This window comes from Melospiza georgiana, chromosome 9 (assembly GCF_028018845.1).
Source record: "Melospiza georgiana isolate bMelGeo1 chromosome 9, bMelGeo1.pri, whole genome shotgun sequence".
NCBI classification, from domain to species: domain Eukaryota; kingdom Metazoa; phylum Chordata; class Aves; order Passeriformes; family Passerellidae; genus Melospiza; species Melospiza georgiana.
The window spans coordinates 21,777,945-21,797,248 of NC_080438.1; the positions used below are offsets into that span (position 1 = coordinate 21,777,945).

General features: G+C 50.2%; 1 protein-coding gene across 3 annotated transcripts in view; it reads right to left on the minus strand.

Moving 5' to 3' along the window:
• Positions 1–19,304, minus strand: part of ERI3 (ERI1 exoribonuclease family member 3) — a 129,151-nt gene that overhangs the window by 33,674 nt on the left and 76,173 nt on the right. For all 3 annotated transcript variants that reach the window (XR_009114813.1, XM_058030299.1, XM_058030300.1), the window contains exon 7: positions 2,714–2,813. Coding sequence is in view for 2 of the 3 variants with exons in the window: in XM_058030299.1 (XP_057886282.1) it covers positions 2,714–2,813 (100 nt within the window). In the remaining variant the exon portion in view is untranslated. The remainder of the gene's footprint in view (positions 1–2,713; positions 2,814–19,304) is intronic.

Genomic DNA, 19,304 nt, shown 5'->3' on the forward strand with positions numbered 1-19,304 from the left:
TCACCCTCTGGAGCAGGACTTTTTTTCTATTTTTAGAAAAATAAATAAATAAATAAATATTTTATCCTGAAATATTTAAATTTCCCCCCTTCCTTTGCCTTTTCCCTCTCAGGAACACAATGACACCAGACCTGCACCCATCCCACCCCAAGGCAGCTGTATTTGCAGTGTATGCAGATACATTTTGATGTATTTAGGAACACAAATCACTCTTCTAGCCCCTCAACAAGCTTTGCAGCTCACTTGCTCAGGAATAGAAACCAGACAAAAGGTAGAACATGAGCTCTGTGCAGCAGCTTGCTCCATGTTCCAGGGGATGGATGGAGACTCCAGCACGAGCCCATCCTGCCTGTACCCACTGGGTGCTAAAGGTGGCTCCCATCCAGGATGTGGCCTTGGCCCTGCAGGGTGTCAAGCACCCTGAACTCTGCAGGTATTGAACATGATGAAGGAAAGAAGATGAAGCATAGAGCAGGACTGGTCCCAGAGCATGTCAAGTGCAGGGATTTGGAACAGGTACCTGCTGAGACAGTGAAACAGAGAGTGATTTGGAAACAAAGCAATACAGAATCCATCAGGCAAGATGGCAAAATTCCTTGCAAATTGTTTGCAAAAACAAGTGGCTATCCACTGCAATTTTTCTGTCAGATTTGAAGGGAAACATCCGTGTTCTGCATTCCTGTGTAAGCATGCTGAGGCTCCCCAGACTGCCAGGAAAGGAGCTGCACAGACACTTCATGCTACCTGTGAAACTGGTGACACTGGCTATCAAATCTCCTTCCTGCTCCCTTCTCAGTCCTCTTTGGTTTGCAGATTTTTGGCCATCAGTGACCCATGAGGGCCATAAAAATCAGAGGCTGATACCCCTTAGATGACCCAGGAAGCCTCCTCTCAGCTCTCTAACATTCCCTCAACACTGCTGCACTCCAGGGCTGAGCACAAAGAGAAGGGAGGCTTTAGATGGCATGGGACCATCCCCAGATCCACAGCCAGCTCCTTGTTTCACTGTGGGCAGTGAGAGGCCAGCAGTCCTTTATTCAGCTGAGAAGTAGGGCTGTGTTGGGATCAAGGCTCCTTACAGGCAGAGAGAGAAAGGAAGGGCAGCCCTGAGCAGGGAAAGGGATGGGTGGCACCTCCCAACCCTGATGCATGGGCAATGAAAAGCATGAAGAAGAGAGAGGTAAGGGAAAGGCAGGTTCATTGGGATGGAGTGCTACTCCCCAGAGGGAGTTTGGCAAAACTCTCCTAAAGGACTGGAATGGGGAAGGACATGAACAGCAATCCCAGAACTCTGTCAGGCAGAGGATTCACACCTGTGCAAGACAGCAGTACTGAGACAGAGGCAGAAACCAACAGCAGACAGATGATACTCCAGAGAATGGGGACACTTTGTTGGAGTAAGGGATGACAGCAACAAGAGAGCTCATCACACAAATAAAATGAGGAATGATGAGGCAGAAACCAACTCAACATCTACTCAGAAACCCCAGAAAAAGCCCAAGTCCCTGGAGCAGGACATGCACACACAACTCCGGCAGCTCCTGCTCCCTCCTCATGAGCCTCCCAACATGGCACACAATCCAGGCAAATCTGCTCCCAGGCAGGGAAGCAAATTTTAATGCTACCTCTGTCAATAATGCAACCAGATCCATAGTTCAAAAGGACCCGGCTAATTAAAAGCTGGTGAGCTTTAAATAATTCATCTCCTTAACTTGGATTGATTGGAGAGTTTAATGGTTAGAGTCTTGAAACAATATTAAACAGCCTCTTCAAGGCCTAGGTAGCCAGTGACTTTTCCAAGTAAATCTTACCTCCTTGCAAACTTTAACACTCAAAAGTCACTGTGGATGAAGGGCTGGGAGACAGAGAAAATACCTGACCACTGGTCTCCAAGAGGTGATCTACTGCTCCACAGAGAAACAAGACAGACAAGAGTGATGCAGCCCTGAGTCACAGCCCTGTCTACAGCCCAGTAAATCTGAGCTCCTGCCTGTACCACAGCCTGCTGCTGCACCAGCTCTGCATCCCCAGTGTTAAGCAGCAGGCAGATATACGGCCTCAGTGTCCTGGGCCAGGTCTCCCTCATATCATTTTGATCCCTGGTGCAGAGGAGTTGGGGGGTACATGGAACTCTGCCACTGTTTATCTCAGAGCACTGTTGATCACTTTATCTTGGAGCATGCTGCAGGACCACAAAGCTCATCATATGTGTTAACAAACAGGATGATGATTCAGTTCTCCAGCTGGGATCACGCATCTTCACTCTGCAGTGTTTCTCCAGCCAGTTCCCAAGCCAGGCAGCACAGCCTCCTTTCCAAGGACTGCAGCATCCAGAGCAACTGGAGGACTGGTCCAACAGGGAGAGCATCCCACCCAGCCTGGGGACCCTTGTGCTGCGCTCCAGGCACCTAGTGCTGACCACATCCAACCCTAACCCAAGCACTGCTAGAGCAGTCTAGAAGAAAAGCAGCTCCCCAGCCAGAGGGACAGGCAGGTATGTCTGGCACACCGGCATGTGCAAGGGACAGAGAAGTCATCCATGTGCCCATTCTGCCCTCACACATCTTCGTCCCTTCCACCAGCTGGGGACTCTTCAGCCCTTTGGCTTGTTCTCAGCACCCCAGACTGGACAATGTCTTAGAGCTGAGGCACATCCCACACACTCGGAGCGGCAGCTGTGGAGATGGAAATGGCATGGGGCAGCATCACTCACCTATCCCGCTGTGAGGCCTCCCTATGTGCTGTAGGTTCAGTCCTTTGTTCATGTCTAAGAGCCCGTTCTTTGGCCAACTCCCCATGGCAAAGCTGTACGCCTGGAAGAGAGAAGCAGAGGGTCAGACACAGCCCATGTGCAGGCATGATCTGTTCTTGCCCAGGTCTGACTGCTCCTGGGGCTGGAGTGGGTCTGTGTTCAGGGGCTGGTGTGTCCGTGCTCACCATGTTCAGTGTGGACCCACACATCACCCTCACAGCTGCTCTTCAGGAATTGCCCACACAAAGTGCTCTCACCCTGCCCTGTGCCCCCTGATTCTCCTTAGAGGTGTTCAGAGCCTCTGGTGGTGTCCTGCACACAGGAAAACCCTTGTGATGGAGGGATTTCCATCACTAAAGGCCACCTTTGCCATGCTTTGGGGAGCAAGCGAGGGGCTATAAGCTCATCCCCTATGTCCCTTAGTTGCTCCAAAAACATCCACCCACTCCTGCCTTAACAGGGTCACCAACAGGGGTCAGGGGGTTTGGAAAGGAGTGCTCATTTCCCAGGCTGGCCTGGCCAGCAGGCCCCTTCTCTTCTGGCAAGCACAGCCCTCCCAGCTCCCTCTCCTTTCCACCCCCAAGCCACAGCTGCCTCAGTTCCCTCCATCACTGGGACAAATCCTACTGGGAGCCAGCACTGCTGACCCCACTGCACAGAGCCTGCAGCCTGGCCGGAGGGAGCTTCACACCCATGGCATCCCCTGGCAGGGCTTCCAGGAGGAGCCAAGCAGCTGGGAGCCCAAGCAGCACAAAAACCCACTGGACAAGGCAAACATAAAAGCAGCCAGGCCTCCATGTCACACGCACGGCTGTAATTACAGCCTGACAGCCACGTATCTTCTTCATCTCGAGGAATTAAGCTTGGAACGCATTGTGAGCAGTAAGAAGGGTGCGTGGGCTTAGCGTCGCTCATGCTGGCGCTATCTGTGCTGCCGTGAGGGCCATTGTCCCCAGATGAGATCAGGTCAATCCAGCAGCCCCTATCTCCCTCCTGCAGCGGGGGATCATCGCTAACCGCAGCCACAGTGTGGCAGGCATTGCCGACACCCTCCGCAGGCTGCAAATGCCAGGGAGATGCTCTCTGCAGCAGGAATGGGGATGGACTGGGTGACCAGAGCTGAGAGAGGTGTCCCCCACCAGCCCACCAGCCACCTGCCTGCTGCTGGGACCTCCTGCCAGCCCCTCTTTCCTGCTACCTGCTGCTCTGGCTATAGCAGGCAGGTCTAGCCCCTGAGCAGCCCCTTCTGCTGGCAGCCCCCCGGGAGCCACGGGGCTTGGGGGAGTTAATTTATTAGTGGCCCATGTAGCCATTCATGCTGCTTTGTTACTCGTGCCTTAGCAAAACAGAGGGCTCCACAGATAATTAATAGACAGCATTGCTAATCCTGTTGGGAGATGATTAGCAATTAAAACTCCTAATTAAGTCTATGCATAATTCACTGAAATTACACTTTGTGTACACAACGGGGAGATTTCCTCGCCTTTGACAAACACGCTCCGGTATGTTCCCTGCCACAATCAGGATGCAGGCCAGCCAGCCACAGCGTGGGGGGAGCCAGAGGTTGGGGTGCAGGATGGGACCGTGCCACCCAGCTTCCAGGTGGCAGAAGTGGTTCCACATGTTGTTCCCTCTCCTGGGCACGATCCCACAGAGCAAACCCAGGCAGAGCATAGGAAGGCTCCCATGCTCAGCTCCAGTGGATCGGCAGCAGTGGGGGACATCCCTGGGGAAGTGGTATCCCAGGATGGGGATGGACCAGGGGTGTCCCTGCGCAGGGAACTACCACATTGCAGGCTGCCTTCCCAGCCCAGACATCCCTTGGACTCTGGCCAGCAGCAACTGAGGTAGCCCAGAGGGATGCTGGCAGGATCCCGGGAAAGCCTTGGGGACAGCTTTGGAAAGCTCCTGGCAGCTGGGTGCTACTGGCAGGCTCAGCCTGCCTCCCCTGGCTCTGCAGCAGCAGCAGCAGCAGCAGCAGGGAGCTGGCAGCACGTGCCCCAGCCCCTGGATCAGCACCGGGCCCGTCTCTGCATCGCCTTCTGCTTCCCTGATCAAGGTCATTCGGTACAGCCGCAATACCTGAGCAAACTACCTAAGCAGCTGGGGTGGAAGTTGGCCTGACCACTGAAGGTCAAGTGTGCACTTATGCATATTCAAAGCTGCCTGCAGGATCGATCGGGTTTTAATTGTTTTTCCTGGGGTTTTGGAAGGAAGTGCCAGGGGCATTGATCAGTCCCAGACAAGGCTGCTCACACTCTGGGGCTGGCAGGGACCGTCACTGCTGCAGGCACGGGGAAGTGCAAGCAGCAATGATGAAGGGATGAAGGCAGGGGAGAGGTCAGCCACCGCTGGCCGAGAGGAGGAGCCACTGCTGGGCTGCGCTGGAAAATAAAGTTTTTTAATTAAAAGTGGCAATTCTGAGCCGCCTGCTGGCAGCAGCCACACAATCAAGAGCAAGGAGCTTTGCTGTTTAATATTTAAAGACAACGTTTAATCTTTAAACAGGAAAGTTCTTCCTCTGACTGTTAAAGCGAGGCAGAAAGTGTCGGCGGCTCCCCAACACCAGGGTACCCAGCCTGCAGGGGTGGCTGTGGCCACTGCCTCACTGGAGCTGCTGGGACACCGGTGTCACCCACTTTCCTGCCAGCTCTGTGACCACACAGCCACCAGCAATGGCACAGACCCCGTCCCTTCAGTGCCCATCCCTGTGGCGAATTGTGAGAAAGTCTGAGATGCCCCTGGTTCACTTGCAAGCCAAATGATTTTTTTTAAAGCCATGAAACCCTTCCTGTGAGGAAATTGCATTACTTTGTACCTCCCTCTGGTTCAGTCTTAGTGTTGCAGAGACTGGGTTGCTCCCTTTTAGGTCAGACACTGAAGCAGGGCCAAGACCCTGTGGTTTTTTATTTTTATCTGCATTTTAATTGATAAAAATGCAGGTGTCTTTTGAAAAAGCTATTTTTAAATGGTTCTGACCAAAATTCCAATTTAGAGAGAAACACAGTGTTTCTGATCTGCTTTAAAAACCACTTGAACAATGTTTACAGAATAATTTTCAAGCAGCCTGAATACAATTATTTTCATTCATACCATCTCCTAGAAAGGTTTTCCTTTTTTCCTGATTTTGTTTGTAATCCTATGAAGGCTACATTTACCTCCCTGCCAATGCTGCTCTGAAGTCAGATGATTATTAATTATATTTATTTACTTATGCAATCCCATAGGCATACACAGCAGTTCACAGACAAATACCGCCCTGGGTCCCTGATGGAGGGATCTCGAATCAAAGGTAAGCAGATATTCCTGTGATAAATGTGAGCTAATAGCAGCAGGAGATTAGGAACATACTGTGTTTCCATGCATAGAGCAAGCACCACGGATAATCCACACCTTGTTAAACAAGTGCTGGTGTGGGGAGGTAGGTCATTAGGTAACCTGCAGCCCACATATCCTGCACAAAACCCAAGAACCAGAAGTGGGGATACAACATGGGGCATGGAGATGATGCACACACAGAACAGCACCAACACAGCTGGGTCCTGATGTGCTGCTCTGGAGTTTGTTTAGGCTGCACACCATGGATTGTAAGCAGCACAGCTGCAGAGAAGATGTTCCAGGGGGTCAGAAAATTCCCAGAACTGGAACCTGTCAAGCTGATGTATTGATCTAAGTGGACTGAATAATGCTCCATCATTTATTTATGGGAAGTGCCCAGCACACTTCACAAAAACTGGTGTTCGGCAGTCAAATTAAGGCAAAATTAAACACCCCACAGCATATGAACAGGCACCTGTTCAGAAGGGAGCCCCACAAATCTTCCCCACATGCAGAGGGAGGAACAGAGCTGGTCCTCACAGAGCTGCTGGAGCTCTGCTAGGGCAAAGCGTTGATGTCTGCAGAGCCAGTCTTGTTCTTTCCACATGTGTCCAGGCTGTGACCTGCTGGCCAGCTCCTGGCCCCACTGCTCTCCCCTACAGCTGCTGGCATTGCATCACCCTGGATGCTTCAGCTGAAGGGCAGGAGGGAAATGGACCTTTGTGCTGTGCAATGGCATGAGCATGTTCACAAACCACGGCTGCAAGAACTGCCAGGACTGGCACAGGGTGTCGTGCCCTGACCAGCTGGGAAACTCTGTCATTTTATGTTACATGCCCTACCAAGAGGTTTTAAATGCTATGTTTCATCTGCTAATTGTAATTTTAATATTAATACAGACACTTTCAGTCAGGGAGAAAATATCTCCTTTCGGAAAAAATCCTCCCAGAAGCAAAGGGGTTTAAGCAGTCTGAGAAGAAGCTGAAGGGTGGGTACCAAGGAATAAGAAAAGTGGTGGGTTTTGCTGAAAATCTCCATTAAGAATTTCAAAAAGACACATGAAATATACATGGTTTTAAATACACAGAAAGAAGGTGTGAGATCTCCCAGCGGCCCTTAGCTTCGGCAAGCAGCAGGTACCAGCTGTGCTCCCCCAGGATCAGGCTGGGCACAGCTGCCTGCTGACAGAAGGTGAACCCCCTGACATTCCTGCAATGGAGAAAATGTCTTTGGAACAGCAAAATCATCTTCCTCCTCCTGTCATGTCAACTGTGCACTGCATCCGCCCAAAATAAGCATTTCCCATCTAACTGCCCTTATTCCAATGCTGCCACAATGAGGTGTCAAGATTTTATATTACTTTGTATGGAGGGAAGAAAAAAGAGGTCATGTGTATGACTAAGTGGGCTTTTAAACACGGCTTGAAATGTTTTTAGTGACTGTGAGGTTTTGGGGCTGGGACAGTCTTGCAGGACATCCCTGAACAGCACCCAGGACACTGGAGGTTCCAGAGTGTTCCCATTTTAATTGCATGCCAGTCCAGGAATGGGAGGTGGTCATTTCTTGCTGGGGTTTCTTGCCACGCAAATTTACCAGCACAATATGAGACAAACGGAACACCACTGAGGAGCTGACCCCACCACCAAATCATTTAGTGGGAGGCTCCTGAACAAGGCTGAATGCAATTAAAGAAAATCAGGTAATGAATGAGCAGCTTGCCAAGCCAAGCTGACAACAGCAGAACTCCTCTGTGGCAGGGAAGGCGCGGAGGAAAGCTCGCCTGGCAGGATGGAGGCACGGAGCCTGGGATGGCTCCGGCAGCGCTGGAGCCCGCTACCCTTGCTGGCTGTCAGCAGGCAGGAGCTAAGCCCAGGTGTAACGTGTTCCTTTTAAGCAGTTTAGTCAGAAGTGTTGCCACATTCACAGCTTTTCAAGTATTTTTAAATCACTTACAAAAGCAGGATTAAATGATCAGGAATTCCATTTAATAGGACAAATAAAGAAATAACAATCTACTCCATCAGCCCTGTGAAAGGCAGGTTTGATTTAAGAAGAAAATAAATAAAAAAATAAGTATAAAAGAGGGAGACAAAAAAGGAAAGGGAGGTGGAAAAAAAGGATAATGTGTGTTTACTCAAGCAAAGAAAAAAATATTTAAGTGATGTAGGGGAGAAGATTGCGGTAACTAGTGAAGAATAACATCGTCTGCTTTGCTGTCAAATCACACAAGAATTTCAGTAATAGATTCTCATTCTGACACTCAATTCAATTCGAAGGTGATCCTGCTTTATCCCAACACATCAAATATTAAACACTCGTATTAGCCAGGGTGCCGTCGCCTTTCCCGGCTTAGACGCGGCAGGAAGCTTTTCCCCCTACTTTCTCTCACTCGCTATAATATTCTCAATGTTATCTAAACATGCCTTCATACACTGGGGTTCCTTATCAATCCCATTTGGGGAGGGAGGGGGGTGTACTTAAAACGGTATTAGTTTGGGGGGCTTTTATTATTATTATTTCCAAAGCTTTTCAATTTTGTGTGGAAAAAGCTTAGAAAAAAGAGGTGGAGGGAGGGGAGGCGGCGAGAGACGGAGAGGGAGCGCGGGAGCGAGAGAAAGTATAAAAAAGGGAAAAGCAGCCAGCAGCTCTTGTTTGACTGATGCCTTTCAACAAGGGCAGTCTAGCTTGTCAAAGCCTGGGCTCGAGATGAATTGGCATATCTATTCAGCCTGCCTCTGGATGTCATGCAATACAGTTTCATATTCCCAGATAAGGCACGATAAGCAATTGCTGCCCTGACACCAACTCCATCCATCCCTGCCTTTCTGTCCACGCATATTAGAGATCTCTGCTGCACCACTAACAAGAGGCATTTAATTTTTACAAACACAGTAGTGAGAGGGGTCTCCAGACTGACCAGGTACAGCATCAACACCACTCATGTTTAATTAGTTTCTCTCGGTGCACTGAGAACACTCATGAGGGTGCACAAAAACAACTTTTGCCCAACGTAGCACCTGTGAACCTAAGCCTTGAATTAAACATCTGTGCCAATCATTACTGGGCAGGGGTGACAAAAGCATTTTGTCCTTTGCCAAATGTGTTTGCAGTGCCACTGCAGGACATGGTTTGGCTGGGGTTTGGACATGGGAGGACGCTGGGGAAGAAGTGAGCAGTGCCCTTTCCCAGAAAACATCACTCTCCAGAGCACAAACCCTCCAAGAGCTGTGGGGGGAAGGAGAGCGGCTGACACACTGAAAAACAAGACACCGTGGACGAGGTCTGGCCCCACTTGAGTCAAAGTAAGGAAAAATTGGAAATTCCTGTCAGTGAGAGAATGAGATCTGGACAAAATCCTCTGAGGTGCTGAGGCTTTGCTTGGTACTCTGTCCTCTTCACACAAGGGCTTTCCACAGATCAGTGCCACACAGCCGGCCTCCCTTGTGTCCTGGATGCAGGGAGCCTTTGGCAAGCCCAGCTGCTGTCCACTTCAGTCCATTTACAAAGCTGCTTGTTAGAACAGAAACAACTTTATGCTTCACATCAAGGAGTAAATTAAACAAATAAAATTATGAATGGTCTGTTTTTTGAAAGGTGAGCACTGGGCACACAGGAGCTACCTGGTTCTGCCCACCTTTGGGAAATGCTTTACAGAGGGTGAGGTGCCCCCAGACCATGGGAGGAGGACAGGTCAGTCTTAAGGGAAGATGTCAGAGAAGATACTGAGGATGCAGCATAATTGTATGTGCTTTCTCCTTACTAAAATAAGCAGCCCATGTCATCAGAGCTCTCTACATAGGAGCTCTGCAAAAGGGAAACTGAGGCACGCTGTGATCTCTTGCCTTGCCTATTCCCACTCAGACACATCTGAGCAGCCTCACCTGCTTGAGTCCTGACAATATCTCAACTCAGCCACAGCTGTACAAATTCACTGCTAAAACTCATCTGAACTTCAGGAGGGGCAGAAGGGACCCTGCAGCCACCCAGAGCCCCTCTCCAGTGTGTGTTTGGATGCTGTGGTCCCATCAGGCAGCAGGAAGGTGTCCCTGCTGTTGTGCCCTGGCTTAGGCTGCAATAGAAACACGTTGACTCCAGGGTGTCAAAGTGCCAAGCGGTTTAGGCTTCACATTTCCCCGTGTTTGAACAAGAGCAGTCTTTGCCTTGCTCCCAGGCTACGGATTATCCTGGATAAAATGTTCTCTACCGCTGTGTGCTCTGCGGCTGGCGACACACTGGGTTAATGCCGGGGAGATCTGGGTCAGAGCCCTGGGTTTGGTCACAAGCAAAACAAAACTACAGGTCTGGGTTCCTGGAGGGCTGGGAAATAGAGCTGGGGTGTGCACAAGCCAGTGGTGGCCCAGGAGAGGGGACAAGCAGAGCTATAAACCACCAAGAAAGCAGCCCAAGGATGGGGGCTGCTAGCATGACCAGAGGGTGTGGGAGACACAAGCCCAATGCCTTTCCCAGGCACTGAAGTGGCAGGGCTGACTTCTCATGGTGTCCCTGGCGGCACTGCAGGGTGACAGACCCAAGCTGGGCTATTCTGATGTGTGCAATTGGCTCCCAGCACTAAGACACACAAGCAGCTCCTGATTAGTGCCTGAAAGGCAGAGACACATGATGACATGGCAGACAGCTTCCAGGGAGTACCTACACGTGGCTGATTTACCCTTCCAGCCCTGGAAGGACAGGCTCACGTCCTGCAGTGCTATCCCCTGACCACCCCAGCCCCTGTGGGGCCAATTCAAGCAGGAAAGCAGCACTAAGCCTTTCCCTACCGCAGCTTTGTGGCCAGCAGAGCGGGAAGCTGGCTATGATACCAAGGAAAACCCACAAGCACACTTCATGGATGATTCACCACAGGCACGGAAGCCTCTCCATACAGATAGGAATGGATTGGTCCAATTCTGGCTGCTCCTGGGGAAACTGGGGGTTCACAGGGAGAGAGAAGATGCCTCTAACTGTGCTGGAAAACAGGAAAATTTTGACAGTGCCCCATAATCATGACACAGACCTAGCATCAGCCCCTGTATACATGAAGACAGAAATGAGCATATTAGCCCCAGCAGATGCACCTTGCTGCAGAACTGAGATGTCAGGGCAGCTGCAAGGTGGATACATCTCATCCACCTTGGATTTAACTGGAGATGAACAACCACCAAAGAGAGCTGCAGTTTTGCCATATTACAACACGGTGGGTAACAGTATCCATGCATTACTCTTCTCTTTCCAGGGTCAAACTGTGGCTGTGCTGCCCAAACCTCCCCATACACCCCTTTAACCCCAAGCCTTTCCCAAGCAAAGCTGGCACAGGGCTTGGCTGTGAAAACCTTCAAGCCATTCAAGAGGGGGTATTTTCCCCCCTCAATTTCTATCTTTACAGACACACACGCTCGCCTCTCCCTCGCTCGCTGTTTAATTTCCGTGTGAGAGGGAAGCAGGTGCCCGTGCTCCCGTGAGCTCTCCCTTCTCTAGGTTTTTTTTCCCTTTTTGGATCCTGCCCCATTAGTTTAGTGCCCAGCCATCTGCGACGTCTCCTGTAATGCTGTCCCCCTTGTGTACCAGGGAGCTTTTCCATTAGCGCCTTTAATATTCTGACACCTTAGCACAGGCTGCTATTACATTCAAACACTGATCGCCCTGTGAAATTACATCGCAGGGCTTGCTAAAATGGAATTGTGTATAATCAGGCTCCTCCATGCACTGTCAGTCCCATCACAAATACAACGTAAAGCAGGCTTATGGATGGGCTTAGCAGCTGCTACAAGTGTATTTTTTTTAATAGATGAAGTATCCCTTATTTAAAGCATTTCCTTAAGAAAAAAAACCAAAAAACAAACCAACAGTGAAAGACAAATCAACAGCTGCTGCATTATGTTAACCATACCACTGGTCTCTTAAAACATGTTATTTAATAAGGTAGCTATCTGTTTATCTATAACTATATCAAACAGAGAAGGAGGGTGAGATAAAGATGGTTAAACAGACAGCCACGGAGATATCTGCCACTGGGAAATAATAGCTAAATAAAAAGTACCATTATTTACTCCAGAGCCGGGAGGAGGGAGAACCAGCAATTTCCTCCCAGTGCTCCCAGCTTCTGGTTCATGGGGCAGCCTGTGCCAGCCTGCACGTACCCCAGCTCAACTTGCTCCAGCCTGCTCATCTCCCTACTACTGCAAAGATAAATCTGTGGGGAAAAACCCAGCTCAGGACCCACGTACTGAAGGTGGAATGCAGGAAAGGTGAGAGAGTGCAGGAGAGCCGTTCTGCTGCCAGGAGCTGGCCTGGTGGGGCAGCCCCCCACTTCCACACAGACTGAGACCAGCTCAAATTAAGGCAAAATTTGCCACAGCAGAGGCTCTGGGTGCATTTCTGCAGGACAGACTAGCTTTTGTGTGGCCAGCACACAAGATACCAACTGCCCAACTTAGTTTTTTTTTTTTTAATTCTAGCTAAGGAAGTGATGGATTAGGACAAAGGTATTTCAGGGGGATGCAGGAACCGGCAGGGACACAGATGATGTGTCAGAGAAATGAGCTCTTGAGCTCCCCAGCTCAGAGTTCAAAACGCTGCCTCTTACCATGCCCTAAAGGTTATTCTGTCTGTCTGCTGTGAAATGCGACGGCACATCACCTGAAGGGAGATTTCCAGAGGCGCTGTGACCCTTCTGCTATCTCCTCCGAGAAGCCTCCGCAGGAATGATGAGATTGTAGCTCATTTCCACACACCTTGAAAGAGACGGGCTGGATCAAAGGTGCTGAAAGCAGAAGCAACACATCCTTGGCAGGGAGTGTGTGCTCTTGCTGTAACGGGCTGGGAAGCTGCGTCCACCCCACTGAAAGACCAAAGACATTACCTTTGATCCTAAGCCAGGATGGAAAAGCCAAAATATTGGCTCGTTTCACTGTGTGGGAACAGTTCTGCTTGGGAACCACAAAGTAAAAGCCAGTGACAGAACTGTTGCCCTTTGGAAAGGAACAATCTATTCCTGTGCAAAACACTGCTTTGACTTTTTGACTCCAGTTTTCCCAGTGCAAAACAAAGCCATTTGTCCAGAGCGGACACACTGCTCCTTTGCACCACACACAGCATGTTTCAGCATATGGTGGTCTGGACATTTTTGGCAAGGATGCCTCTGGTGATGGTTCAGCTGCTGTGCACAAACATGCCAGATGGGAATAATGGGACCACAGAGGGCAGAGACCCACGGACAGGTTACCAAGAGAAGAGCACGGGGGAGATGATGTACAACTGCACATCCATTCACAGTGCAGGTGCCAGACAAGGCAGCTCAACTGTCTGGTTTCCACTGTCATTGCCAAGGTTAGGTGCTTGCAAGGTGGCAGCAAGGGAGGGATGCTGGGTGACCAGCATGTTCACATCGCAGTTTCATAATGTGTTTGGAAAACCCAGGCCCCGGAGGATGGGAAAGAAATCAGAGTGATCCTTCAGGACCTTCTCATCATTTCTATCCTGCATGTCTTATCACACACCTCTCCCTCAGCTCACATCCTTCAATCCCTTCCATTTTCATGTTCACCAGGTCAGGTCTTCTTGGGACAGATACATGACCTTTTGTAAAACACCCCTGGCACAATGCAGAGAAACTGGTCCATAACAAACCAGAGGGGCATGGAGATACCTGCCCTGCTCCTTCTTACCTCCTCCTCCCAGACAGCAAACACGCAGGAGCAAAACCCCAGTTTTCATTGCAGAGTAACAATCTAACAGCTGTTTGAGTCTCTAAGTGCTGCTGCTGTGCAAGAATTGAAAAAAACAGTTTCTCTGCACTCCCACAAGATGCAAACTGCTCAAAGGAGAGGCAGCTGGAAGAACGAGAGAAAAGCAAGAAATACAATGCATGAGACATCAGGGAAAAGATCAATAAAGATTACTAGGGCAGCAGCCCATCCCCTGCCCGCATTGGAGGCTCTCATGGCTGCAGAAAAGGAACACCAAGGAAAGCTAACAAGGTGCTGCTGTGCCAGTGCCTAGGGATGATACCTGTCTAATCAAAGGTAGAGTTTACACTGGATCATCTAAGCATCAGCTCTTCCTCATGATTATTGACTCAGGTCAGGGTTAAGACTGAGGAGGTTAAAGCAGAGGCGCTGCTAAGAGCTGTGATGGATGCAAACACCAGGCAAGCAGCCCAGCTAGCAGAGCCTGCTGGGGCACCAGTGGCAAAATTGAGGTTTCCCAATTTCAATGGAAGAACAAACAGAAGGAGATGGTCTGAGGGGCTGGGCAACACATCATGAGAGAATCAATTTGGAGAGAGGTTACAAAAGCAAAGAATAAAGGGACTTGCAAGGAGAACATGCCAAGGTCCTGAGAAGAGGTTATTACAGGAGGCATGGGGGGATGAACCACAGAAGCTACAGCCAGGCAGGAGACTGGGGCAGGACTGGATAACTGGACTGGAAAGGGGCAGCACCATATTATAGTCTTGAGAAGGTGACAGAGAAGATTGTGTCAGAGTTGACAGAAATGAAGGCCTTTGGGTCCTCAAGAGCTCAACTCATGTCTTCCAAGAGAGCTTAAGGCACCTCCACAGTTCTTTGGTGCCACCAGCTTCACTGACCTCCAGCCAGGCTGGGCCCCTGCAGGGAGCCAGGGAGCCACCTGCAGCCAGCCAAACAGGGTCTCCTTACTGGGCAATCTGGGACACTCTCTGGGTGTGGCTTTTAACCATGTCTGCTATTCACCTGTAAGGTGCTGGGAAGGGCTGTAACACCCAGACACGTGGATGCCCCTGGGTCCTGCCCCCTGTGGAAGGCGCCATCACTGCTTTCCACTGCTGAGGCCCAGATTCTGCAGCAGGGCCGGCTCTCTGTGGCCAGTGAGCCTGGGGAATGCTGGTAGGATTTGCCTTGCTGCCTGCTGGTGATACAAGACCTGAGGAGCACATCCCACGATCTCTGCCCAATGTTACTGTGCATGTGCAGCAAACGGATGGTCCCCATGCAGCCATGGTGCAAGAAGAGAGCTGTGGGGTCATGGAATGCTCATCCCACCCCCTCAGCATCCTCCAGCTGCCCTCTGAACCCATCCCTAACCTACATGTGCTGTCTCAGCTCTGGCTGTGGCTGGTGGAAAGATGAAAAGCAAGTAGAACCAAATGTTCCCAGAGAAGAGCTGGTCTGCAGCTGGCGGTGGCAGGGCTGAGATGTGATGAGCAGGTCCATGGGCTGTCCAGAAGGCACTTGGCTGTGGACCACTTGGCTTTCCCAATGTGGAACCATGGCAGGCAGCCTGCCCACTGCCAGTGTGCCAGCAAAGAGTAAGAAGCTGGTGTGAAACAAGGTGTCCCAATTAGTTCACCACTAATCTAATTAGATCTCCATGGGGAGGACTAGAGCTGGCAAAATGACACAGCTGCCTCCTTGACCAGACACTCAACCTCTCCCGCCTGCAGCATTTTATTTTTCAGATTTTTAACCTGCAGTACTGATTTTTGTCTGCCTTGGGCCCTATTGCTTCTCACCAGCAGAGCACAATTACATGTGTACACAAACAGGCATTCAGTGATCACACACAGCATCCAAGCTCTCTGCTCCAGCGTCAGGGAACAGCTGCTGGGGCTGCAAATCACAGGTATAAGGAGACATGGGGCACCAGAAGGCAGAGCTGATCAGGAGGACATGGCAGAGTACACCAGGTCCCTCTGACTCCCTCCCTGAGTGACAGCAAGCCATGTAAGCCTGCCTGCCCTCCCCACTGCTGCCCTGCACCACCCCAGAGAGCTGGCAAACAAGCTTCAAACCAGACTGCTCCTTGTAATCGGAGTCAGTCAGTGTGTGTGTTACGCTTCAGTTGATGGCTGGTGTTAAATTCAATGCCTTGAGTATTGATTTCCTTGCACATCCCGGACTTTGTTAAAGGGTTAGCTGTGAACTGAGATCAAAGGGAGGTTAACTCGTTTCTCATAAGTGGTAAAGCAGACCTCTAGCAAACCGGGCACCAGGCCTCCTCCGCAGAGGATGCTCCTTGCATGTTGTTAGCTACCCCAGTCGCCTCAAAAGCCAGAAAAAGCCACAAAGCTGCCGCAAAGCAGGGAATAAAAATGATCCCAGAAACTCCCCATGGACCTCCAAGCTATTATGAGTGCACACTGGGGACAGACAGCATGGGTTAGCTCTTCTTCTCCCCAAACTGTCCCCCACCACAGGGAGCTGCTCCCCTTGCTTGGTTGAAGAATAAAGGGGGGAAGCAAATCTTTCCTAGCTGCACCCCCAAAGAAGCTGCCCCTGGAGGGCTCGAGAGAGGAACAGAGCCCTCCCCAAGAAGACTGGGGTGTCCTACAGCTATGGGTAGTAGAGAGAGAAGGCAAAGTTGCTGCTCCCCAAAGGACCACCTGGCAGGGACATGGCACTCTCCCTGCCATGGCCAGGTGTAGAGGACAACTTGAGCCAACACTGCCATCAGCACCACCTCAACCTGTGTGGCAACATGCCTGCTCCATTTTACTTTACTCTCTTCTTGCCTCTCCCTGCCCCACATAAAGAAATTTTGGTAACAACAGCACCAAAATCAGCAGGTTTAGCCAAGGCAGTAAGAGTTAAGTACACAAATAACATGACACTAACAAGCTTTACCTTTGTAATTTTCAAGGGATGGAGGCAGGGAGAGAGGTGTAGGAGACAATCTGAAATTGTTATCGCTAGTATTAATGAATGCCCAGAGGCACTGAGCAAGAAGCATCCATTTCAGATGAACATCTGTCAACAGTAAGTGGCAAAATTTCAGAAGTAGCTAAGGTACTTCAAAGCCTGATTGCACCAGCTTCCCAGGAGGCTTAAGCACCCAAGTAATTTCTAACAGTAGGGCCCTGGCCCCTAAGTCATCTGGGCACCAATGTTATTTCTCAACTCCTCTCCTCCAAGATCTACTTGCAGCACAGTACAGCCTTCCAGCAGCCAGCTTTTCTTCAGACATTCACTGGGTTCCACTGGCTCTGTACCTTCCACCCCAGGGTGGCAGCACGTCCAGTCCTCACCTCTCCCAGGAGCCAGGCAGCTTCAGTTGAAGAAATTACAGTACACTTTGCCCTCACACCCCTGAAAATCTCAACCCAAAGCACCCTGAAATGCTGGTGGCATAATTCCCCCCGTCCTGCAGCATTGGTAGGGAAGAGGGACCCATCACAGCCCATCTTGGGGGTGAAATCCTGAGTGGGAGCTTCATTCCTCAGCACCTATAGTCACATTTAACTATGATGTGCTCTGTGTAGTGCTAAACAGGTAATGCCCTGCCCCTTCTCCCCTCTCCCAAACTCCTGCCACCCAGCACTGCCCCCGCAGCCTATTTGTTTTAAAGTGAAAGGTTTATACCAAAGTGCTTAGGGAATATCTGCTCAGTGCCCAGCATACCAAGTGCTGAAGATTTCACTTAAACTCTCAGCATCTGTGTATCTCAACTAAATTAAGCTATTTGCTATAAAAGAGCCCAATGACAGTAATGGAATAATAACAGCATTAATAAAACACAACAATCCTCGAATGAGAAGTGGACGCATCAGCTAGCTTCAACCAAGAGAAGAAGGCTATTTTAAAATCACACACAAAAACCATCTGGGGGTGGAGAAAACCAACAAAAGCTCCGAAATACAGAGGTCAGACTGAAATTATGTTTTTAACCTCAAAAGAAAGATGCTTGCCAGAGTCTTCCCAGCCAGAGAGCTTCCATGCCAGCTGGAAATTAATTTCCACAGCTCCCAGAAAAGAAAGGGCTTAGAATGGGTATGCTGGCTCCACAAAAGAGGGGTGGAAGCACTTTTTGTGGGGTGGACACAGAATTGAAAGGCCAAAATAGAAGTGATCCTTCAGCAAGGTTTGTTTTTGGGGACAGACACATTGGAGCAGGGGGTGATGCTGTGCTGAACATGTCATTGCTGAGCTAGTGACCAGGGCCAGATGCTGCTCCATCATTATGCAAACATCCAGATGTCTCAAGCTCACCACACTGCCATTCCCCTCTTGGTGGGAAAGTCGCCTTCACTCTATCCACAAATTCTTCCTGTTTCCCTTGTTTTGGATGAGGGCAAAATTAAACACATCCCCTTCAGTTTCAAAGTCACCTAAACACTGTCTGTTGCAAGGATAAAATAGCCCTGGGACCTGCAGTAGAGGTGGGAACAGGTGTACCTGAGACAAAATCACATCTCTGCCACCTTTACAGGATGAGATTTCGTACATGGTGATGATAAGAGCAATTAAAGAGCATTAAGTATGCTGTGCTGTGTCTCTGAGGTCTTGCCACAGCTCCGATCCTGTCCAAAGCAACACCCCAAACTTGCTTTGTGGGAGACTGGGAGGATGGGTGACCCTGGAAGGGGAGAAGATGAAGGAAAAGGAGACCTCTGTGTTCACCACCAGCTTCTTATTGACCACCATGTTGAGAAGTAGCAGGTTTGAGCCAGCAGCAGGCAGGGTCTTTGTGATTCTCTTGCATGTAAATTCCTCCAGCTCGGGCCTTGCCCCAGGGGCAGAGAAAGCCCAGTCCCTTCCCTGGCCAGGCTCTGCTGTAGCTCGCTGCCCCTGCACAGGGTACATGAGAGCTGCTCCTCTCCTCACCCCAGCTGCCCAAAGCCCACGTGCAGATCCCCTCGAGGATAATGTGGCAGAGACAGATGTCACCTCTTCTCACTGACATGGAAGGAAACACGACCCAGGTCACAGTTGTGCAGGTGAGCTCCCCACTGCCTGCCCTTCCTCTGTGGCACAGCCTGAGCCACACAAGAGGCAGCTGAGTTATCTCTGACTCCAAAAATGCCTTAGGCAGGAAGCAGGGAGTGGCTGGCTGCCTCTCCCACAGCACAGTGAATACCATCTTTGGGTCCACTTGCCATTTAAAAAGGAGCCAAGAGGGACCAAGAGGTCAGAGGTGTAGTTCCCACAGTGCCAGGCTCGTGTGCTGCAGGATGGCTGGAAGCCTTCTGGCTACAGGTCCATAGCATAGGTCCTCCTGCTGGTCCCCTGAGCAAACAGGTTCAACTCAAATGACCAATCTCCAGGTGATCCTCCAAACTTGTGCCTTTCTAAATTCCTATGGAGAAAACGCCAAAGCAGCCGTTGCCCCACACTTGAACAGGCTGCAAATTTCTTTGTTTTCATTACAAATTCCAATCCTGATGCCTTTTTATTTTTTTTTAGCCATTTCTGCTCTGCCCCCCGGAGGTGCTGCTGTGATTGAATGAAACACAACCCCAGGCTCCAATAAGTGTATTTCA